Source organism: Triticum urartu, chromosome 4A (assembly GCF_056163025.1).
Source record: "Triticum urartu cultivar PI428250 chromosome 4A, HENAU_Tu73, whole genome shotgun sequence".
NCBI lineage: Eukaryota > Viridiplantae > Streptophyta > Magnoliopsida > Poales > Poaceae > Triticum > Triticum urartu.
This window is the reverse complement of record NC_141876.1, coordinates 482,649,582-482,672,692: the sequence shown is the minus strand read 5'-3', so window position 1 is coordinate 482,672,692 and position 23,111 is coordinate 482,649,582. Positions and strand designations below refer to the sequence as shown.

Below are 23,111 nucleotides of genomic sequence, written 5' to 3'. Positions count from 1 at the left end.
AAGCTAATTTTTCCCTACAACAAAGGAATATATTTTATTTAACTACAAAGTTTGTTGAAAACATTGAGAAGGTTCCTCCAACTCAATCCCAAATTAAGTAATCATCAACCCAACAATTTAATCAATAGAGTGTCGAGATCAAATCAATAATTCAAGTACCAGATACTCAAGATGTCCATGACCGGGGACATGGCTAACCATGATTAGTTTATACACTCTGCAGATGTTTGCGCACTTTTCCCCACAAGACTCGATCTCCTTCGTTGGATTTCTCGCACTACATGGTGCTTGAGAAACAAATGACCGAGACATAGTCTTTTAGAAGCATTAACTCTTTACTCTGGGTAGACAGTACCACCTACATCCCCTACATCTGCTAGCCTACCACTGAAAGAGGTCACACAACTTAATCAACTATGTCAGAGCCCATAATGGCTTGTGGCTGCACACGGAAGTTTCTAGTATGAATAATCTTATGATCCCTTTGAGCCTAGGTGGTAAACCATAGGATGATCACACGGGTACTCCGGGATATCCCAGGACAACACTGGATTGCTCCAGGTGCGCAGACAACCACTTGGTGCTCTAGGGTGCCTCAACCAATCCACCCAGATGTGTATTAAAGCAGCCACCTTAAGTTTAACCATTAATTAAACTCTCACAACTGTCATGGATCACTCAACCAAACCACGTCTACGAGCATAGCGTAGTGGTATAAGCATAACGTAGAAGTAACTCTGAGGGTTTGAATAAATACAATAGGTTATACCTCATCACTACTTCCCAATACCCACAAGTATTCAAGTCCTAACCATCCAATGTTTGAGGATTGAAACTAATGCATAAAAACTGGGTAATAAGGGGTATGATCAAAGTGTTACTTGCCTTGCTGACGATCTGCAAACCCTAGTGACTCGTAATAGCACGCTTCGCACTCCGAAAACTCTATCGCAAACAAACAATAGGATACATAATCACTCAAACAATAGATGCAAGGGTAAATCTCAGAAGAAGAGATCCAAATCGAAAGTTCAACTCAAGAACTTCGATTTGCAAAAAGAATCAACCAAATCGGAGCAACGAAACTCAAACTACGATCTAAAGAAGTTCAAATTCAAATCTGCTTGCAACCAAATTTTAAATTTTCAAAATCATGTTCAAGTTGGTTAACCGAAAAGAGGGCTTCGAGACGAAGATTTTGGTGTTGGTTTCACTAGATTTAGACAAGCGAGCAAAAAGTTGAGAGCGATTGAAGATCAAGGGCTAATCTACGGTAAAAAAATAATCACAGATAGGTCCCTGGCCGAAAATAAAATAAAAGAAAAACACTAATGAACGAACGTTTGCTAACAGAGACAAATGGGCAAACGTGTTCGCTAACAGCGACGTTCAGGTGAACGTTCGCTAAATAGATCCGATCGGAAAAACCAAGAAAAACCTAGCCCTAAAATAAAACCGATCTACATCAAAAACTGAAAAAAAAAGGGCGACGGTTTTTACCGGTTCACGACGAAAACCGGCGGGTCGGTGGCGGCGGGATCCGGCAAATGGCGCAGCGACGTGGGGCGGCTCCGGCGGCAGTGCGGTGGCGGTGCGGTAGTGGGGTGGAGAGGCGGCGGGGGCCTCGGCCCTATTTAAGGAGGCCGGGGGCGGCGGCTTGGGGAGGGGGCCGGCACAGGGTGGAGTCCGGCTGGGACTCCTCTTCGGCGTTCGTGCCATGCATGGCGGCGACGGGAGGAAGGCGGCGGCGCTGCGGGCTTCGGCCCGGCTCGGCTGGGCCTTTGCCCAGTCGGGCGGAAACTTTTTTTCATAAATAAATTCCGCCGAAGAAAAATCCTAATAAAATATACAAAAATCTAAAAATGCCAAAAACAATTTTCACCGTCTAAATAAAATATTTAGAACAAAGTGTACATTTTTCTGGCCTAAATATGCAATTTTCAAAAATGCATATTTTTCTAATTCAAATAAAATCTCAAATAAACTCCAAATAAAAAATATATATTTGATTTTAAATTTTTTCCTCCAATATTCCTCTCCTTTGAAGAAGTCATATTATCATCTCTCTTTTATTTTTAATGTTAGAAATAATTGGAGAGACAAATATTAAAATCAAAATGACCCCTCTTTTCCAATTTGAGAAAAGTCAAATATGAAAATAAATGAAATCCCCAACTCTCTCCTTGGGTCCTTGAGTTGCTTAAGATTTCTAGGATCACAAACAAAATGCAAAAAAATATGGTATGCATATGATGACCTATGTATAACATCCAAATTGAAAATTGGGATGTTACAAACCTACCCTACTTAAGATGAATCTCGCCCTCGAGATTCGGGTTGGCTAGAAAATAGGTGTGGGTGGTCTTTTCGTAGGTCTTCTTCTCGCTCCCAGGTGGCTTCATCCTCGGTATGGTGGCTCCACTGAACTTTGCAAAACTTGATAACCTTGCTGCGTGTTACTCGGCTGGCAAACTCGAGGATCTTGACGGGTTTCTCCTCGTAGGTTAGATCACTCTCCAACTGAATTGCTTCCAGGGGCATTGTATCTCTTAGGGGAATGTCGGCCATCTCAGCATGGCATTTCTTCAACTGGGAAACGTGAAACACATCGTGAACTCCTGACAAACCTTCGGGTAAATCCAACTTGTAGGCAACCTCTCCCATACGTTCCAAAAATCGGTATGGTCCTAAAAATCTCGGGGCTAACTTTCCCTTAACTCCAAATCGTTTAACTCCTCGGAGTGGTGACACACGAAGATACGCTCGATCTCCATTTTCATAGACTACCTCCTTGCATTTAGTATCTGCATAACTCTTCTGCCTGGACTGAGCTATGTTCAGTCTATCTCGAATCAATTTGACCTTCTCTTCGGACTCCTTAATTAAATCTGGTCCAAACAATTGACGGTCTCCAACTTCATCCCACATTAGCGGTGTCCTGCATCTCCTTCCATACAAGGCTTCAAAAGGGGCCGTCTTCAAACTAGCCTAATAATTGATGTTGTATGAGAACTCAGCGTAAGGTAAATTGTCATCCCAACCAGATCCATAATCTAGTGCACAAGCTCTCAAAATGTCCTCCAGAATCTGATTAACTCTCTCGGTCTGTCCATCTGTCTACGGATGAAAGGCTGTATTGAACTCTAGCCTGGTACCCAAAGTCTGGTGCAACTGATTCCAGAACTTCAAAGTGAATTGTGTTCCTCCATCTGATACGATGGTCCTCGGAACTCCATGCAGACATACGATCCTGGTCATATATATCTTGGCCAATTTCGCAATTGTGTAAGTGGTTTTCACTGGGATAAAGTGAGCTACCTTGGTCAAGCGATCAACTACTACCCAGATTGAATCATATCATGATCGGGTCCTGGGTAATTCGGTGATGAAATCCATGCCAAGCTTGTCCCACATCCATTCGGGGATCGGCATAGGCTGAAGCAATCATGCCGGCTTCTGATGTTCTGCTTTCACTCTTTGACATACATCACATACTGCTACATACTCGGCAATATCCTTCTTCATACCTGTCCACCAGAAACGCTCCTTTAAATCCAAATACATCTTGGTGTTTCCAGGGTGAATCGAGTATGGCGAGTCATGAGCTTCCTAAAGTATTAACTTCCTAATCTCCGCATTATTGGGCACATATATACGATCCTCAAACCATAAAGTTTCATGCTCATCCTCACGAAAACCTTTGGCTTTTCCTTTGCTCATCTTCTCCTTTATCTCAGCAATTTCCTTATCATCCTTTTGAGCTTCTCGAATCTTTCCCAATAATGTAGACTGAACCTCCATTGTTGCAACAAAACCTCTTGGAACTATCTTCAAACGAAGTTCCTTGAGATCGTCAACTAACTCCTGCAGTAATCCTCCGCTTACGAGGGTATTGGCATAACTCTTTCGGCTCAAAGCGTCTGCTACGACATTGGTCTTTCCTGGATGATAATGCAACTTCATATCGTAATCCTTTATAAGCTCCAACCATCTCCTCTGCCTGAGATTCAGCTCCTTCTGCATGAAAATATACTTCAAACTCTTATGATCCGTGTACACATCACAACGGTTCCCAATAAGAAAATGTCTCCAGGTCTTGAGCGCATGCACTACGGATGCTAACTCCAAATCATGTGTGGCATAATTCAACTCATGAGGTCGAAGCTGACGTGAGGCATATGAAACAACTCTTCCGTCCTTCATAAGTAAACCTCCAAGTCCTAAGCGAGGAGCGTTGCAATAAACTTGGAAATCCTTGCGTATATCCAGGAGAATCCGCACTGTGGCTGTAACCAAACGTTTCTTCAACTCATGAAAGCTCGCCTCACAATCTTCAGTCCATTTGAACTTGGTGTCCTTCTTCAACAACTCGGTCATGGGTTTCGCAATCTTGGATAAATTCTCAATGAACCTTCTGTAATATCATGCGATTCCCAGAAAACTGTGGATCTCTCCAACTGATGTGGGTGCCAACCACTCAGTGACAGACTGGACCTTGGTAGGGTCTACTGCTATACCTTCTCCTGATATAACATGTCCAAGGAATCCAACTTCCTTCAACCATAACTCACACTTGCTGAACTTGGCATATAACTGATGTTCCCTAGGCTTCTTGAGAACTAAGCGCAAGTGTTCCTTGTGTTCCTCTTCATTCTTCGAGTACACCAAAATATCATCAATGAATACCACAACAAACTTATCCAAAAACTCCATGAATACCTTGTTCATCATACTCATAAAATAGGCAGGGGCATTAGTCAATCCAAATGACATGACCGTGTACTCATATAGCCCATACCTTGTGGTAAAAGTTGTCTTAGGTATATCCTGTTCTCGGATTTTCGACTGGTGGTATCCTGATCGAAGATCGATCTTGGAGAATACTTTAGCTCCTTGCAACTGGTCAAATAGATCATTGATCATCGGTAGTGGGTACTTGTTCTTGATCGTCACTTTGTTCAAAGCCCGATAATCAACACCATTCTTAAAGATCCATCCTTCTTCTCAACTAAGAGCACTGGGGCTCCCCACGGTGATGAACTTGGTCAGATATAGCCTTTCTCCAATAACTCCTTAATCTGCTTCTTAATTTCCTCCAGATCATTTGCGTGCATCCGGTATGTCCTCTTCGATATTGGTCCGGTGCCTGGCAACAGCTCGATCAAAAATTCTATGTCTCGATCGGGCGGCATGCCTGGTAGTTCCTCTGGGAATACATCCGGGTAATCCTTCACAACAGGCACTTCTTCCTGAAAAACTCCCAGGAGAGAATTTACTTGGGTCCTCCTTAGCGCATGCCTAGACACATACTTGGTCCTTTTTCCCTCCGGGGTGGTGAGTAAAATTGACCTACTAGCACAATCGATGTTTCCTCCATACTTCGATAACCAATCCATGCCTAATATTATATCCAATCCTTGGGACTCCAAAATTATTAGGTCTGAGGGGAAAACATGGCTACCAATGATTAATGGTAACCGATCACACCATCGGCTGGCCATATACTCTGCTCCTGGCGAGCTTACTAAAATGGGTGACCTAAGAGCTAAGGTTGGCAACTTAAACTTATCCACAAATCCCCTTGATATGTATGAATGTGATGCACCAGTATTGAAAAGAACAAGAGCGGTAAATGACTTAACCAAAAACTTACCGATAACTGCATCTGGCTGCTCCTCAACTTCCTCCACGTTGATGTGGTTCACCTGACCTCTGGTGAAAGGGTTTGGCTTCTTCCCCGAGCTTCCATTGCCATTTCCATTCTTTGCTTCAGGACATTCATTGGCGTAGTGTCCAGTCTTCCCGCACTTGAAACAAGTAATGTGACTTAAATCCTTCCTGGCGGGTGTTGCTGGGTTGGAACTGTTCTGTCCGTTGCTTCCTCCATTCCCATTTCCATTCTTAGGGACACTGTGGTTATGCAAACTCCCTCCATTATGAGTATGGCCTCCATGGTTATGAGTGTGTCCTCCCGAGTTCGGGGTAAAATGAGGCTTCTGCTGAGCTCCAGAATTGTACTTCCCTTGTCCATACTTCCTTTTGTGGCTCTCTATCTGTTGCTGCTTGCCTTCAATCATAAGGGCCCTGTATACCAAATCCTGGTAGTTATTGAATGTTGCTAACATCAACTGCATACTCAGCTCATCATTCAGCCCTTCAATAAACTTCTCCTGCTTCGCGGCATCTGTAGCCACATCATCTGGGGCATAGCGAGCTAACTTACTAAACACATCCACGTACTGCTCCACAGTACGATTTCCCTGGCGTAAGTTGCGAAACTCATGCTTCTTCATACTCATTGCTCTAGTTGATACATGGGATGTACGGAAAGCTTGCTAAAACTGATCCCATGTGACATTGGTTATGGGGAAAGTGGCCGTGTAATTCTCCCACCATGAGGCTGCGGGTCCATCTAGTTGGTGTGCGGCAAAATGCACCTTCTCAGCATCTGTGCACCCTGCGGTGGTCAACTCCCTTCCAATCTTGCAGAGCCAGTCATCAGCAACTATTGGCTCGGTGCTACTGGAAAACACCGACGGATTCAACCTCAGAAAAAGAGCTAAGTTGTCAACTGGAGGTGGCGGCGGCGGGTTGTTGTTGTTGTTGTTGTTGCCCTGGTTCTGGACTAATAGCTGCATCAAGGCATTCTGCTGTTGGATCAGCCATGTGAGCTCCGATGGGAAAACAAATACGGGGTCACGTCTTGGAGGCATTTGATAGGTTTAGAGGGGAGAGATTAGAATAGAGTGGGGTCTAAGGGGAAAATCACTACCCATATGCACATGAGACAAACAAATTCATATCACACCACTCAATTCAAACAAGGGGCATACAAACGATCTAGCTATCGTTACAAAGTACTCGGACTATTCTATATACATGGGGAGTATACTACTGATAATATGGTGGTCGACTAGAAATTTTGATCAGAAGAAGATTCCATGATATCCACTCCAGCTTCATCTTCATAGTCATCATCACTGTCTAGGTTGGAGTCGGTGTCGTCGATGATGATGTAGTCTTCGGGATGATCGTCACCTCCTGGCGCAGGGTCTCCAATGAATACTCCTAGCTTCTTCTTCAGATCTTCATTCTTCTCCAGTAGAACTGCAATTTCCTCCTCATATCCATCGTGTGTAGACTTGAGTTCTTCTTCTAGCTCCATGTTTCTGGTCATCACCTTCTTCATGTCTATCATGCTGGCGCACATCTGGTTCTCCTGTCGACGAATGTGTTGGTTCAACTCCTGGATGTAGGCTACAATGGATTTGTCCCTCCTGGTGCTGATCATCTCCCATTGCTCATCTTGGCACCCACATATCTGGTAGATGGTGTCCTTAAGATCCTTGCGGTAAACTTCGCCAATGCGTCCCATGGCGATGTGAGCTACCATGCTCTTTCCTAGACTCCAGGTTGGTGCATCAAAGGAAAACTCTTTGGGCTCAGTCACTGGTATGAATGTCCTTCCTGGAACATGTACTCAAATGGTCCAACACTCTTCTTCAGGTAGAGTGGCGGTGTAGGTCCCGGTGAAGCTTGGTATTCTGATGTTTAGGTATCTAGTGGCTTCCTTCAAGTGTCATCCAAAAGGGGTGTCTTCATCCGGTTGAGCAAACATGTTCCTTGGGTCCGTCATCTATAGAGTGGAAAGTGGAGAAGAGTCAGAAATGAGTAGCGAAGGGTGTCCTATGGCTTATCTTAGTGGTCGCGTCATATAGTCAGCGTGTGCTTTGATACCATCTTGTAGCGATCCAACCTCAAACGGTCAAATCTCTATGTATAAGTGTCATCCCTGGATCGGTAATGCTAACACACATAGTACTTGAAGGATTTATAACAGAGTTCAATCGCACACTTATTACATCGAATATCTCAAAGAGAGTACTTATTACAATAATATGGCCGCAGGCCAGCTAATGAAGATAACAACGGAAGGCTTCGAAGGCAAAATGAGTCCATCAACTCCAACGACATAGCTGAGTGCAAGACAACGACCTAGCGCACCTTACTCTTCGTCTAAAAAGTCTGCAACATAATACATTGTAGCCCAAAACGGGTCAGCACATGGAATATGCTGGCAATATAACACTGTAGAGCAATGAACATGTAGCAGCTATAACTATATGCATATTTGGCTGGTGGAGGCTCTATGGTTATTTTTGCAGAAAGCTAATTTTTCCCTACAACAAAGGAATATATTTTATTTAACTACAAAGTTTGTTGAAAACATTGAGAAGGTTCCTCCAACTCAATCCCAAATTAAGTAATCATCAACCCAACAATTTAATCAATAGACTGACGAGATCAAATCAATAAGTCAAGTACCAGATACTCAAGATGTCCATAACCGGGCACACGGCTAACCATGATTAGTTTATACACTCTGCAGAGGTTTGCGCACTTTTCCCCACAAAACTCGATCTCCTCCGTTGGATTTCTCGCACTACATGGTGTTTGAGAAACGGATGACCGAGACACAGTCTTTCAGAAGCATTAACTCTTTACTCTGGGTAGAAAGTACCACCTACATCCCCTACATCTGCTAGCCTACCATTGAAAGAGGTCACACAACTTAATCAACTATGCCAGAGCCCATGATGGCTTGTGGCTGCACACAGAAGTTTCCAGCATGAATAATCTTATGATCCCTTTGAGCCTGGGTGGCAAACCGTAGGATGATCACACGGGTACTCCGGGATATCCCAGGACAACACTGGATTGCTCCAGGTGCCCAAACAACCACTGGGTGCTCCAGGGTGCCTCAACCAATCCACGCAGATGTGTATTAAAGTAGCCACCTTAAGTTTAACCATTAATTAAACTCTCACAACTGTCATGGATCACCCAACCAAACCATGTCTACGAGCATAGCATAGCGGTATAAGCATAACGTAGAAGTAACTCCCAGGGTTTGAATAAAGACAATAGGTTCTACCTCATCACTACTTCCCAATACCCACAAGTATTCAAGTCCTAACCATGCAGTGTTTGAGGATTGAAACTTATGCATAAAAACTGGGTAATAAGGGGTATGATCAAAGTGTTACTTGCCTTGCTGACAATCTGAAAACCCTAGTGACTCGTAGTAGCACGCTTCGCACTCCGAAAACTTTATCGCAAACAAACAATAGCATACATAAGCACTCAAACAATAGATGCAAGGGTAAATCTCAGAAGAAAAGATCCAAATTGAAAGTTCAACTCAAGAACTTAGATTTGCAAAAAGAATCAACTAAATCGGAGCAACAAAACTCAAACTACGATCTAAAGAAGTTCAAATTCAAATCTGCTTGCAACCAAATTTTAAATTGTCAAAATCATGTTCAAGTTGGTTAATCGGAAAGAGGGGTTCGAGACGAAGATTTTGGCGTTGGTTTCACTGGATTTGGACAAACGAGCAAAAAGTTGTGAGCGATTGAAGATCAAAGGCTAATCTGCGATAAAAATAATCGCGGATAGGTCCTGGCCGAAAATAAAATAAAAGAAAAACACTAACGAACGAGCGTTCGCTAACAGAGATAAACGGGCAAGCGTGTTCGCTAACAGAGACATTCGGGTGAATGTTCGCTAAATAGATCCGATCGAAAAAACCAAGAAAAACCGAGAAAACCCTAACCCTAAAATAAAACTGATCTAGATCGAAAACCGAAAAAAACGGCGGCGGTTTTACCGGTTCACGGCGAAAACCGGCGGGTCAGCGTTGGCGGGATCCGGCGAATGGCGCGGCGACGTGGGGCGGCTCCGGCGGCGGCGCGGTGGGGCAGCCGCGTCGGCGGCAGTGCGGTGGCGCTGCGATGGTGGGGTGGAGAGGCGGCGGGGGCCTCGGCCCTATTTAAGGAGGCCGGGGGACGGCGACTTGGGGAGGGGGCCGGCATGGGGTGGAGTCCGGCTCAGACTCCTCCTCGGCGTCCATGCCATGCACGACGGCTATGGGAGGAAGGCGGCGGCGCTGCGGGCTTCGGCCCGGCTCGGCTGGGCCTTTGCCCAGTCGGGCAGAAACTTTTTTATAAATAAATTCCGCCGAAGAAAAATTCTAATAAAATATAAAAAAATCTAAAAATGCCAAAAACAATTTTCACCTTCTAAATAAAATATTTAGAACAAAGTGAACATTTTTCTGGCCTAAAGTTGCAATTTTAAAAAATGTATATTTTTCTAATTCAAAGAAAATCTCAAATAAACTCCAAATAAAAAATATATTTGATTTTAAAATTTTTCCTCCAATATTTCTCTCTCTTGAAGAAGTCATATTATCCTCTCTCTCTTTTATTTTTAATGTTGGAAATGATTGGAGAAAAAAGTATTAAAATCAAAATGATCCCTCTTTTCCAATTTGAGAAAAGTCAAATATAAAAATAAATGAAATCCCCAACTCTCTCCTTGAATCCTTAAGTTACTTAAGATTTTTAGGATCACAAACAAAATGTAAATAAAATATGATATGTATATGATGACCTATGTATAACATCCAAATTGAAAATTGAGATGTTACACCCCTTCACAGTTTACGCCTCCGGTCATATTCACGTAGTGCTTAGGCGAAGCCCTGTGTGGATCACTTCACCATCACCGTCACCATGTCGTCGTGCTGATGGAACTCTCCCTTGACACTTTGCTGGATCAAGAGTTCGAGGGACGTCATCGAGCTGAACGTGTGCAGAACTCGGAGGTGCCGTACGTTCGGTGCTTGATCGGTCCGAATGAGAAGAAGTTCAACTACATCAACCACGTTGTCAAACGCTTCCGCTTTCGGTCTACGAGGGTATGTGGACACACTCTCCCCTCTTGTTGCTATGCATCTCCTAGATAGATCTTGCGTGAGCGTAGATTTTTTTAAAATTGCATGCTACGTTCCCCAAAATTCACCAGGGGGATATTTCAATCAAATCAATGGAATCATAATTATCTATATATTCATGAATATCATAATTTCTCCCAAAGCAGTGGAATTCTCTCAATAAATTCTTTAACATAGGCATTAGAAGCATAGTTTTCATAGCAATATTTAAGTATGTCAAAACCTTCAGATTTGTAGAGAGTAATATCATATTTTTCAATCAAAGAAGCAACTTCATAAGCACTCTTAAAAGCAACAAATTCTTCAATTTGTTCGATATTGTAGTAACCATAAACACCTTTGACATAAGAAGATACTATTTTCATTATCATTAAACTCACATAGGTAGGAAAGATGTTTTTTAGGGTTCTCCGAGCAACAAGTAAAATCATAAATTTCACATAGATTCCAAGAATAGCATAGAGGATGATTAGATGGTATGCCGGTAGCGATGATCACCTAAATGGTGCAACAGTTGAGGTATGCGGGGTGGTGGTCCTGTGCAGTTTGGGTTGCAGGCAACTGGATCATGTGTCGTTTATGGCTTAAGGATGAGTGGTGGTACGTCGACATGGTGTCATGGGTTCTATAGGTCACAAAGAAGTGACTAGAAATTGGGTGGCGACCTCGTGAATTCAGCAACATTGAGAACATTTGTCTTGTGTTGTATGGACGATGGGATTGTCTTTGATGTTTGATGTTGGTCAGTGGCATGCGCGTGTCTAAAATCGCTTTTGGCACTAGGGCTTGTGGAGCGCTGCTTTCTTCACCTTCGCCGGAGCACCCTGGGCCCGCTCTCCCATAATTGTCATGACTTTTTCTCTCTCGCAATATAGTGAGATGTTAGCTTGGTTGTAGGTGTGTGTTTAGTTAGCATCTTCTAGTATAAATTTTCTACGAGTTTTTGTGATTAACTAGGCAACAGTCTTGCTCTTAATTAATGTGTTTTAAATAGAGAAAGTGTTTGCCACATGGGACATGTGGTTAGCAAACTCAAAATTCACATAAATAGAGAAAGTGTTTCTTGATGCAAATTTACAAACATGATTTTTAGAAGAAAAAAAATGATACGGAGTATTTGATTAATTCTTTACATGCCCTCGAAGAATTAATCAGTTTCGCGAAACGGACCCTTCATGTGGACGAGGGAGGCAGACAAACGAAGCATTGCTTGCCCTGCCCGGCCACGCCGTGAGCGCCTGAGCGGTGAAGCAGCTCCTCGGCGGGTCCGAACTCCAACAGTATAGAAATCCGAAAATCGCCGCGTCGCCAGGGCCATCCGCGGCGAGCCTTTGACTTCTCCCACCCCCACCTTCAGCATAGAACCAAAAAACCCGCTGATCCGAACCGCCGAGTCCAGTCCCCCCTCCCGATCCGGCGACGATGGAGGGCGGCGCCGACGCCTTCGGGTCCTCGACCGCGCCGCTGGCCTGGCACGACTTCCTCGAGCGCATGCGCCAGCCTTCCGCCGCCGAATTCGTCAAGTCCATCAAGGGGTCAGCGCCCCTCCCCTCCCCTCCGCTCCCGCTCCCCCCCAAATTCCATGCTGGGCTCATAAGCTCGATTCAGTTCGTGGTGTAGAGATCCGGGATGTTGGTTTAGTGCAATCGGTTCCTCCCTGCGCGATGCGCGTAACTTCAATCAGTTAGATGAGTCATTTTGCAGTCGTTTAGTGGGAATTTGGTACACCTTGAGTGCGGATCCAAGGGGATTCTGCTGCTGTGCCAGTTTGTTTGAAGAACTTAAACCTACGATTACTAACCATCGTTTATGTAGGGTTCAGCGGCATTCCGGTTTGCCAAGTTTGAGCTGATGCACATGAATGCTTGCAGTATAATGCAGATGTATTGGGCAGTGTAACAAAGCTTTCCAGAAACTCACAGGATCTGCGCGTACCCGTACCTAAGTGAATACATGAGCTTAGCATGGTTACTAGGTTTAAGTGAAACAACTACTTTGGGTGCAGGGCATGGAATTTACTGTGCTTATTATTCTGTGTTTGAAGATAAGTCTCACACGCTTATATTTAGAGATAGATTAAGGTTAGATTTTCCCGTAGCATCAGCAACCAAGGTCGAATCCTGAGCTCCAACTGATTGCGAGGATCCTTTAGTCAAAAATTGATCAATGCCTTTGTTTTTCTCTCCATATGCTGCTAACAAGACTAGAAGCCCCCCATTAGTGAATTAATGCCGCATGAACCTGTGGGAATAATGGTACTTCTATATGCAAGCAAAAATATACTGTGGGGCCTCACCACCCCCAACTAGATTCAGTGCCAGTGTTTAGTTAGTACTTGCTATTTATGTAGGTTTTCATGTAAACAATACGAAATTAATGTAGTTATATGTTGTATACAGCTTTATCATGACGTTCTCAAACAGAGCACCTGATCCAGAGGGAGATAGCACAGCTGTTCAAGAGTTCCTTGAAAATATGGAAGGTGCTTTCAGAGCCCACACTCCTTGGGCTGGCAGTTCTGAAGAAGAACTAGAGAGTGCCGGTGAGGTAATTTGCTTATTATGTTGCCCTGTTAATACAACTACATGTCCAGAGGGATAAGGATTAGCATTGCATTCAAAACCTTTATCTTCATATTGATTGCAAAATTTCTGGAATTCTCATAAACAAAATACTGTTCTTCATCTTGGCTTTTGGTTGATGCAATTTAAGTATCCAGTAAGTATATGCACTTTTTGACATGGTTGGACCAAGACTTTGACTAGGTTTGTCAGAATGTGATTTCTTTCTCTTGTTTTGTTGTCTTGCTTTTTTATTTTTTGCTGATGTTTTGATATATATGGCGTTTCTAATCTATTTTATGATCCACATGATTGCATAGCTTTGTCACATTATCAAAGTCATATATGGCACTCCGGCCCTGATGCATAATGGCAATCTATTTTATGATCATAGTGAAATATCATTTTGAATGTTCGGCAAGCAATCTGTCATCCTTAGCAATAACTTATATCTAGACTTTAACAGTGATGACTAATATTTTGCATAATGGTATTCGGATATGGGCGTGAAATGTTTTATTCTTGGACAGGCCATGTTTTCACTGGAATTGTTTGTGGTTTATCTTTTCATGTTAGCACTCTCAAAATCTCAATAACCGGCTGCATGTCTGACATATAGATTATAAATAACCATTTTTGCTCAGGCTTCACTGTGTAAGAACACTGAGAATTTGTTATTTCATTTCTTCTGAATAAAAAAGTGTTTGATGTCATACTTTCTTGCAGCAGTGAAGTTTTACGTTAGTCATGTGATTAATACTAGCAGTGTTGAATGCCAAGTATTAATATATTCTACTATAGCCATGCTGCTGTCCTAATAACTTGTAGTTGAGGCTCAATGTGGTAAATCTTTGTATCTCTAGGTGTCATTACTTTAGTTGCGAATAATTTTGTCATGCTGATCTGGCACACATACTAGTTTGTTCTTAGACTATTTATTATTTCTAGCATATAACATTTGTTGTCATTTCTTGTTCTGTGCTTCTAGGGCCTCGAGAAGTATGTTATGACCAAGCTGTATAATCGGGTATTTGCTTCAGTCCCGGAAGATGTGAAGAGCGACGAAGAGCTTTTTGAGAAGATTTCTCTACTCCAGCAGTTTATACGTCCTGAAAACTTAGATATAAAACCAGAATATCAGAATGAAACATCATGGCTGGTATAAAATTTAACCTCCCTATTTTCTCAAAATTCCGTATGCCGGATGTTGTGTTATTGCACATGTTGATAGCTGTCTTTACAGATGAAAGTTTTCAAGCTGAAATTGAGCTATGGTACAATTGTGATGAGTAGGTCGTAGAGCAAAACGTTTGGACCTACCTATGCTAAGCATGTCATTCTTCCTACTCATTACACTTTACTATTTATCATTGATGCCACTCTTGACATTGCCGCTGCCAAATGCCAATTACCCTTCTCAGGGAGAGTAGTTAAAATCATTGTTAGTTTTAAAACAAACATAAATTTTTCATGTTGCATTGTAGAGCATTTTTAAGTTAGAGCTGACAGACACATAACGGTGAAGCCATTTGGGACCCAATGACTGTTCCAATAGCATGCATTTTATGGCCCACTCGTCATATACATGGTCACCATTAATTTCTTCTTCTTTTATTCAGCTTGCACAAAAGGAGCTACAGAAGATAAACATGTATAAGGCTCCAAGGGATAAGCTTGCTTGCATCCTGAACTGTTGTAAAGTCATCAATAACTTACTTATGAATGCTTCTCATATGTCACATGATAACCCCCCTGGAGCTGACGAATTTCTTCCAGTCCTCATCTATGTCACCATAAAGGTATGGTTCACTGCTTGTGCTAGGACATGTTGATTGTTGGTGAGATATTTCTAGAAGTCCATCTTTTGTAAAATGAAGTGTCTATTGTTAGCAGTACTAAGGGCTGTTTGGTTCTAGGCCTAGCATTGCCACACTTTGCCATATATTTTTGCCAACCTTGCCTAAGCTTAGTTCATCAAAATGAGAGCCACAAGTTGGCAAGCCTAAGGGAATCTTGCCACACTTTTTGTGTGTATGCCATGTGGGGCTCAAGTGCGGCTTGCCTAAGGTGTGGCTTGAACCAAACACTCACCTAAGTTAGTCAAACTTGCCTAACCTTAGGTGTGGCAACCTTTGGCAAAGTTAGTCACAAACCGAACAGCCCCATACGTTTTTGTTTCAACTGTCAACAGGGCTTTGCCTATTGGTCGACATGGCTCAACTTCGATATACGTTGAAAAATAGCTGCAAATTGTAACTGATGGTGTGGTTTATTTGTTATGTCATATACATGCTTCTTCAGTATAGGTGTCAGTGCACTGTGTGACCTAGCTTTATTGTTTCTCTTTGTAACTTTTTTTATTTTATCATTGTACCTATCTAGTCTAACGTAGCCTTCATATTTTGTCATCCTGATAGCAAGCTTGTGGTGTGATGTACGTATTTGACTATTGTTGCTTGTATTGAACCTACTAGACTTCCTTACATCTGTGCCCTCCCGGCTCAGCCTGTCAAGGTTTCATTCGGTAACTTTAAAACGGTAATCGGCAAAGATGCCCTTGTGCCATGCGCTGCTGCTTTATTAGTTTTATTTATTCATTATCTGGATTAGTGTGGGATGACCCTTTTTTGTTGTTGGCTTACAAAACACACCTGTAGATTTATACTAAATTACTAAATTGGGGTAGCCTTCATGAATCAAGTAGTTTCTGTTCTTAATGCAGGCTAATCCTCCGCAGTTACACTCAAATCTTTTATACATACAAAGATACAGGTGCCAATCACGACTGGTGTCAGAGGCTCAATATTTTTTTACAAACCTCCTATCTGCCGAGTCTTTCATTTGGAACATTGAGGCGGAATCATTATCCATGGATGAACGAGATTTCCAGAAGAAGATGGATTTGGCAAGGGAACGCTTGTTAGGATTATCAGTTGGCTCAGAGAATCAGGAGAATCAGACCAATCTTGATGGGGGGGAGCATAGACCACAAGCACTAAAAGCTAGTGGAAATTCCGATGTCAACCTACCCTTGAAAGATCATATCCAAGGTCCAGTTCAGGACATGAAAAGGGAAAGTGATGTGAGCAGTAAATCAGTTGAGCGGGTGCAATCTATCTCTAATTTAGAGAAGAAGGGAGCTACAGAGCTTGTCAAGGATGACGACTTGAACAAAATATTCCAGGAATACCCATTTCTATTTGCCCGTGCTGGTGATCTGACAGTTGCTGATGTAGATAACCTTTTAAACTCTTACAAGCAACTAGTACTTAAGTATGTAGCACTCTCCAAGGGGATGGGTGTCACCCCTGAAACTCCTCTTGTTCAGAACATGCAAACTGCATCCCATCTTCAGATATCCGAGGAGCCTGAGAATGTGAAGAATGTTGTAAATAGTTGCGACAGCACTGAAGCAAGCAACAAGGCTCATGAGGACATTAAAAATGAAATTCCTGACTCAGAAGTCAGCAACATCAGTACACAACAAGCCGCTGTTGACGAATCATCAGGTCAGCCAGAGCATGCGTGAGCTGGCACTCTGGTCAAGCCGGTGAAATCAATTGGGTGAAATACAGACAGTGAGAACATTGCCTTCTGCAGTTCGTTCTTAGTATACCAAGAGGCGATAAGCAGCCGCGGAGCAGAATATGCATATTTCCCCTGAGCAGATATGCCGCGGTCCTTGATGCCACAATTGTACATGCTGGAAACTAGAAAGCAGATATTGGGTACCAAGGCAGATGGAAATTCTTTCTGCTGAAGCTAGATCCAGATCCAAACATTTGTTAATTGATCCTTGGGGCTCTTTATTTTGTTGTCAGTTGGACTTTGTGGTGACTGCCATTTTGTAAACTGTTATTATGTAACTAGAATTTCCATAAGAGCAGGTAGAATTCGTGCCAATATTCAGAGTAATTTATGTACCTGAATGTGGTTTCTTAATCAGCGCATCCAGTCATATCGTACCAGCCCGGGGTGATGACCTCTTTTACTTCTGTAGAGATCGGATCTTAAGATTCATTTGCCATCATCTTAAGATTTTCAAGGCAATAATGACTACATTTTGTTCGATTCATTTGCGGGGTATGAACCCAAGAACCTCCACCGATGACACAGAACCAGGTAACATAGTACAGTATTATTTTCAGCTTCATAATCATACTGAAATATTGAGTAGTTTTATGTGTGTGTAAGTATAAAGAAAAAACAGTGAAGAACCATTGTCTTGATTAACTTCGCTTGCTTCACTGCACATTGAGTAGTTTTGTCGATTACGATCAGGAATACAGATATCTACCATGGGAACCATCAGGATCTACAAAAGGTTTCCAGCATTATTTTTTGCCTTTTTCGCTTTAGTTTTCCCCTGAATTTCTTTAGTGGCGTCCTGCCAGTCCTCATTAGAATACGGAGGAATAAGAGATATACGTGTTGATCCTGCGTCATAGGTTGAGCTGTCCAGAACATGCTTGTGTTCTGCCGGTGTTCCCGATTTGCTCCAATGTCAACTCACTCACCACTGGTTCGTCTTTTACAATTGCGGAGGTGAGCAGTGAATACTGCCTTTGCTAGAGCAATCGACATCAAGCATCTCTGAAGCAATATATAACGTAAGTGGAGCATTTTCTTGCTGCTGTATTTTGGTCCTCAGCTGCTAGGGTTCACCGGCGTCCTGATCCTAAATTCTGGTGGCCGGTGATAAAGTAATTAGATTCTTAGACACCGAGATCATGTGCAGTCGTACAGCTGTTTCTTAGACACCTACATCTCTCTTAGCAAAACTCAGGTGCATGGAGGCGACTGAAGGTTGGTACTCCGACAGAGTGCACAGAAATTCGAGCCGAAAAGGACCCGTATTGATGGCGTTGCCGTACACAAACACCTGCAACGAACTAGGCAGGACCTGCGTAGTACTGCTTCCACACCGCAACTGGTCATGCCGTGTCACTCTGCTTGAAGACGGGAGGGTGTGAACACCGAGCAGACTTAACACTGGATGACCAGCTGGAGTAAGTGGGAAAGGGAGAACAGCTAATGGGAGCGCTGGAATCTTAGCTAGATCATCCTCAAAAAGAAGAAAAAAAGGAATATCATCCTCAAAAAGGAATCTTAGCTAGATCGAGGGCATTGGATTATCATCTTTACAATACCAAAAAAACCAGAGTTGCAGAGTTACAGACGAGCACAGCTTAGCTCCTGCGAGTGAGCTGTTCTGCTTAGACGCCAAGCCTCCGCACGAGACCCAAAGCGCGTTCTCGGGAGCACTTTCCGATTAAACTAAACTAATTGTAATGATCAACAACAGAAAAATGGAAGCAAAACGGAACAAATCCAACAGGTATCCAATGCAGACAGTCTCGCTCGATTCACTCATGAACCCATACAGTGTAGTAGCAGTGGTATTACTAACGTCTCGCCAAATAAACACACACATAGTAGTATATATTGTATAAGTATTACGTATGTTCTTACTAAATGAACGAAAGAATCTATGGAAGCACACTTGGAGTGAGACCTAGCTAGAGCCTAGTAGAGAGGATCCATGCATGCACCTAGCTAGCTTCCATGGGAGAAAGAAAAAACCAATGATCAATGGTGATCGACTCATGGATGCCCGTATGAATGTCGATCCATTGGAGACGGTGGACGCTTCACTCTAGCAGAAGCTCCACAGCCTCATCATCTCGCCGTCCTCCTCGGGCTCCTCCCAGGTCGACGAGAAGGGCGTGGCGTGACCGGCGGCGATGAGGTCCATGAGCTTGGGGGACGCGAACGCGTCCAGCTCCGTCCACAGCTCGTCGTGATCTCCCACCGGCGAGCCAGCGCTGGCCATCGAAGACGTGGCGTGCTCCTGGACGTCGGCGCTCCCCAGTGTGGACACTGAGACCGAGGTCGGCGTCGTCGCCTCGGCGCTGGAAGAGCAGCTGTCGTCCACGACGCCGGCGACGATCCTGGTGGCTTCAAAGGCCGCTGCCGCAGCGGCGGCCGCGCGCTGGATGGACCTCGGAGACAGGTCGTCGGCGTGCTGATCGGCGGGGGAGGGAAGCGAATGCGGCGACGAGGGCGAGGCGGAGGACGAGGAGGGGAAGTTGAGGACGGCGTCGGAGCCCTTGAGGCAGAGGAGCGCGGCGTCGTAGGCGCGCGCGGCTGCCTCCGGGGTGGCGTAGGAGCCGAGCCAGATCCGGCGCTTCTGGTGCGGTGCCCTGATCTCGGACACCCACGACCCCCAGCTCCGCATCCGCACCCCCTTGTACTGCCTCACCGCCATCGCCGGCTGCCTACTCCCGCCGCCGCACAGCGCCGCCGTCCCACCCCCACCACCGCTCTCTGCCATAGCCGCCGCAGCCTCGCACCTGCTAGTGCCGCCGCCCGGGTGGTTCTTGACCATTTTCCACGCGCTCTAGCTCCCTGCTGCTGAGATGAGATCTTGCTGCTACACCACACTGGTGAGCTCCGTACTTATAGTGAGGGAGGCGACGTGTGAACGGCTGAACGCTGCTAGGGAGTTCGATCGTGGGAAAGGGGGCAGTGTCACTCTCGCGCACGCAAAGTCACCACGTACTACGTACGTAGGAGTATGTACGTGCGTGGTCCTAGACTCTAGTAGTGGAGAAAGGGTTGGCGCTATTCTACACTGCTTAACTTGCATTTGGAAGACTCCTTAATTGTTTTCGATGAAGTGACCGAGACCAAGGCTGGCTAGATCGCAGCAAATGTGCTATGCCTACGTGTGATGTACCCACTTTGCCCTTGCCTAGCCAGGCTTGTCTGAGAAGGAGCGTATAGCCAGATCTCAGGAGAATGTACGGTGTAGCTTGTGGCTTGCCTTCCTGGACGCTTCGGCTGTACTAGTATTAATTGTGGCCAGAAAAGAAAAGAAAAGAAACGAAAACTGGCTAGTACATACACGCATGGGCAGCTGCCAAACTTGCCTGATGCTGTCGGAAAACCTATAATTAAAGCCACTGAAAGAGCTGTAGAACCAGATCCATCTCATCAGCTGCCATCGTGCCATGCATTTCAGTACATGGAACCGGGGGAAAAGCCCTATATCTATATATTATTATCATACATACAATACAAGCAAGAGTTTAGCTGCCATGGAAATTATATATAAGCCGGCCTAAAGTATACGATGCTCAATTATTCGTCAGATTTCAGACGTTGATCTGCGCGCCTCGTATTATGTACTGTACACGGGCATTTCTTATTAAGTTCTGCGGCCATGCATATATAACTCGAACGTACGTACGTCATGGGCTCATCTCATGGGCATGACAGATTATCTGCACTGCTGCAGCTGCGCCCCACGTTATAATTAAGTAACGGCAGACGGTTAGATGTGCTCTTAAAAAAGCGCGTAGTACCTCCGAGAGAGTCGTCGCGCCCAAGCAAGTTCAAAGGCGCCCGTACATCCATGCATGGAGAGTGAGAGGTCAGATCATCCACCAGGCATGAGAAAAGCTGTGCGAGATGATCAAGTGCCTGTGCACATCTCGGTGTAAAGATTGGCACGCTCCGATGCCCTCCACGGCAAGTGATCAGGCTGATAATAGCGCTGCTGGATTCCCTGATTAGGAAAGCGGTAACGTTCCTCTTCGAGTGATACCCAATTAGTGTCCATCATCATGTAGGGAACGAACGGCATTACTGTGTCGTCTGTGGACCCAATGTTTTCTTGCAACGCAAATGACATGCCGGCATAACATCTCGGTTACTCGGAAAAACACTGATCGGGCAGTACCCGGTGCCTGACGCGGATCAAGAAAAATATACTTCCTCATATTCATGTTAATTATCCCTGATTTATTACAACGAGAGTGCCGGTGCTTGTATTTGTCGTTACGTGATCTACGGACCTGGATGTAAATTTTACTTCTAGTGTTCTTTAGAGCATCTCTAACAGCCGCGCAACGCGCGACGCATTAAAAAGGCGTTTGCAGCGCGCTGATCAACTGTTTTTGCGTGGCGAGGAGCGCTTGCTCCAGCGGCTGCTCAAAAGTTTAGCGCGCGCGAGCCGCTCCAGCAGACGCTGCAAAAAAAACTGCGCGCGCTCTCGCACAAACAACATATGCACTTTAAACAAATATAATAAAACATAGGCATACATTAAAATAGATTAAAAAACGATACATATATAGTTCATAGCGTACATAGTTCATCATAGCATAGATAGATATAAAAAACTAGTCCAATACGATAAAATAGATAAAAACTACAGTGCAACTAGAACCTATCCCGAGTTGTCCTCCTCGCTGGTGTCGTCCAAGGTATCGAGAAACACGTCTTCCCAACGAGGATCGTCTTCGTCAAAGAACGACTCCTATCCTGCCGAAACGAGATCGCATTGCGCCGACGCGAGTGCCTTCCACCGACGCATGTCCGCCCGCACCACGTGGCGCCTTGCCGTCCTCTCCGCCCAGAAGGCGTTCTCGTCGGCGACGTCCTGCGGGTAGCACTGGCGCCACTTCACCATGGCTAGCTCATCCGCCTCGGCGATGAGGAGGCGGCGCTGACGTCTGCGGTGTTCCTCACGGTCCTCGTCTGTTACAAGACGGGGCGGCCGCGCGAGGTCCTGCGCCTGCTGGCACGTCTGCGCGTCGTGGAAGTTCATCTACGAGTGTGGCCTGCTGAGGCGCCACGCCCATAGCATCGTAGGCGCGGGCGGCCTCGTGCGCGGTCTCAAATGTCCCGAGACTGAGACGCACGTTGCCGGAGCGGATCTCCGCGTAGAACGCGTCGGAAGGGCGGACGCGGACGCCACGGTAGCCCGAGCTGCTTCGGCGACGCGGCGGCATGTCGGTGGTGGGGAAAGGGCGCGGCGGCGGCAGATGCGGGGCGCCGGATGCAAAGAAGAGAGGGGTGGCGAGGGGAAGAAAGGGCCGACGAGAGCAATCGAATGTGCGGCTGGCGGCATCGGACGCGCGTGTTTTATAGACTGCGCCGGATGCCACGCACCAAATCTAGTGCACGAAGGGCCGCCTCGCCCCACCCCTACCCCCACGCGCGCGATCTTTTGCCGCGCGCCGGAATTTTCCGCGTCCGCTGGAGCGTGCGAACCCGCTCCGCGCGCGCTAAACCTAACTTTCCCCTGCGCGCGCGATATTTGCCGTCGCTGTTGGAGATGCTCTTATACTATATACCTTGACAGTTGATGGATAGATCAGAAGTTTTCTCGTAAAAAAAAAGTGCCATGTAAGAAACACAAAATTTAAGTTGAGCAGTGAACTGTGTGATCAAACGGTGGAAACCAGTAGTCGATCTCCTTATGTTGTTGTTGCAGGAAGTAACATCTGCCAACAAAAGTTAAGGTAAACTTTATGTTCAGTTTGGCTTTTCTACGTATCTTACGGTGTACTCCATGCATCCATGAAACTGCCTAGCATACATAGGCTTCGTTCAGGTAACATCTGTCAACAAAAGTTAAGGTAAGCTTTATGTTCAGTCTGGCTTTTCTACGTATCTTATGGTGTACTCCATGCATCCATGAAAACTGTCTAGCATACATAGGCTTTGATCAAACCTAGCTGCTACTCACTGGTGCTCAGGCTTTACCAGACCTGTCCTGTATTTGGATTTTGGAGCAAGCGTGAATTGCATAAAAGACGAACACTATTAGGGCTAGTATTGCTCATAACCACCACTTAGCTAACATTTTACTGAAAACAGCCACTATTTTGGGCAGGTCATTGCACATAACCCATACACTAGCTTCAAGTGTGGATTAGCGATTCTAACAATGAATGGAAAGG

The 23,111-nt window shown here is 44.8% G+C and overlaps 2 protein-coding genes across 2 annotated transcripts; one reads left to right on the top strand and one right to left on the bottom strand.

Annotated features, from left to right (window-relative positions):
• The first annotated feature begins 11,959 nt into the window (after positions 1-11,959).
• On the top strand, positions 11,960-17,324 carry LOC125552206 (vacuolar protein sorting-associated protein 9A). Its single transcript, XM_048715692.2, has 5 exons — positions 11,960-12,333; positions 13,198-13,345; positions 14,348-14,518; positions 14,979-15,158; positions 16,082-17,324. The coding sequence occupies exons 1-5, from the start codon at positions 12,221-12,223 to the stop codon at positions 16,886-16,888; spliced, it is 1,419 nt and encodes a 472-aa protein (XP_048571649.2). The 5' UTR covers positions 11,960-12,220; the 3' UTR covers positions 16,889-17,324.
• Positions 17,325-18,774: 1,450 nt separating this feature from the next.
• Positions 18,775-19,811, bottom strand: LOC125553980 (ethylene-responsive transcription factor ERF035-like). Its single transcript, XM_048717615.2, has one exon. It carries the CDS (start codon positions 19,745-19,747, stop codon positions 19,016-19,018), a length of 732 nt encoding a protein of 243 aa, XP_048573572.1. The 5' UTR covers positions 19,748-19,811; the 3' UTR covers positions 18,775-19,015.
• Between the last annotated feature and the right edge of the window lie 3,300 nt (positions 19,812-23,111).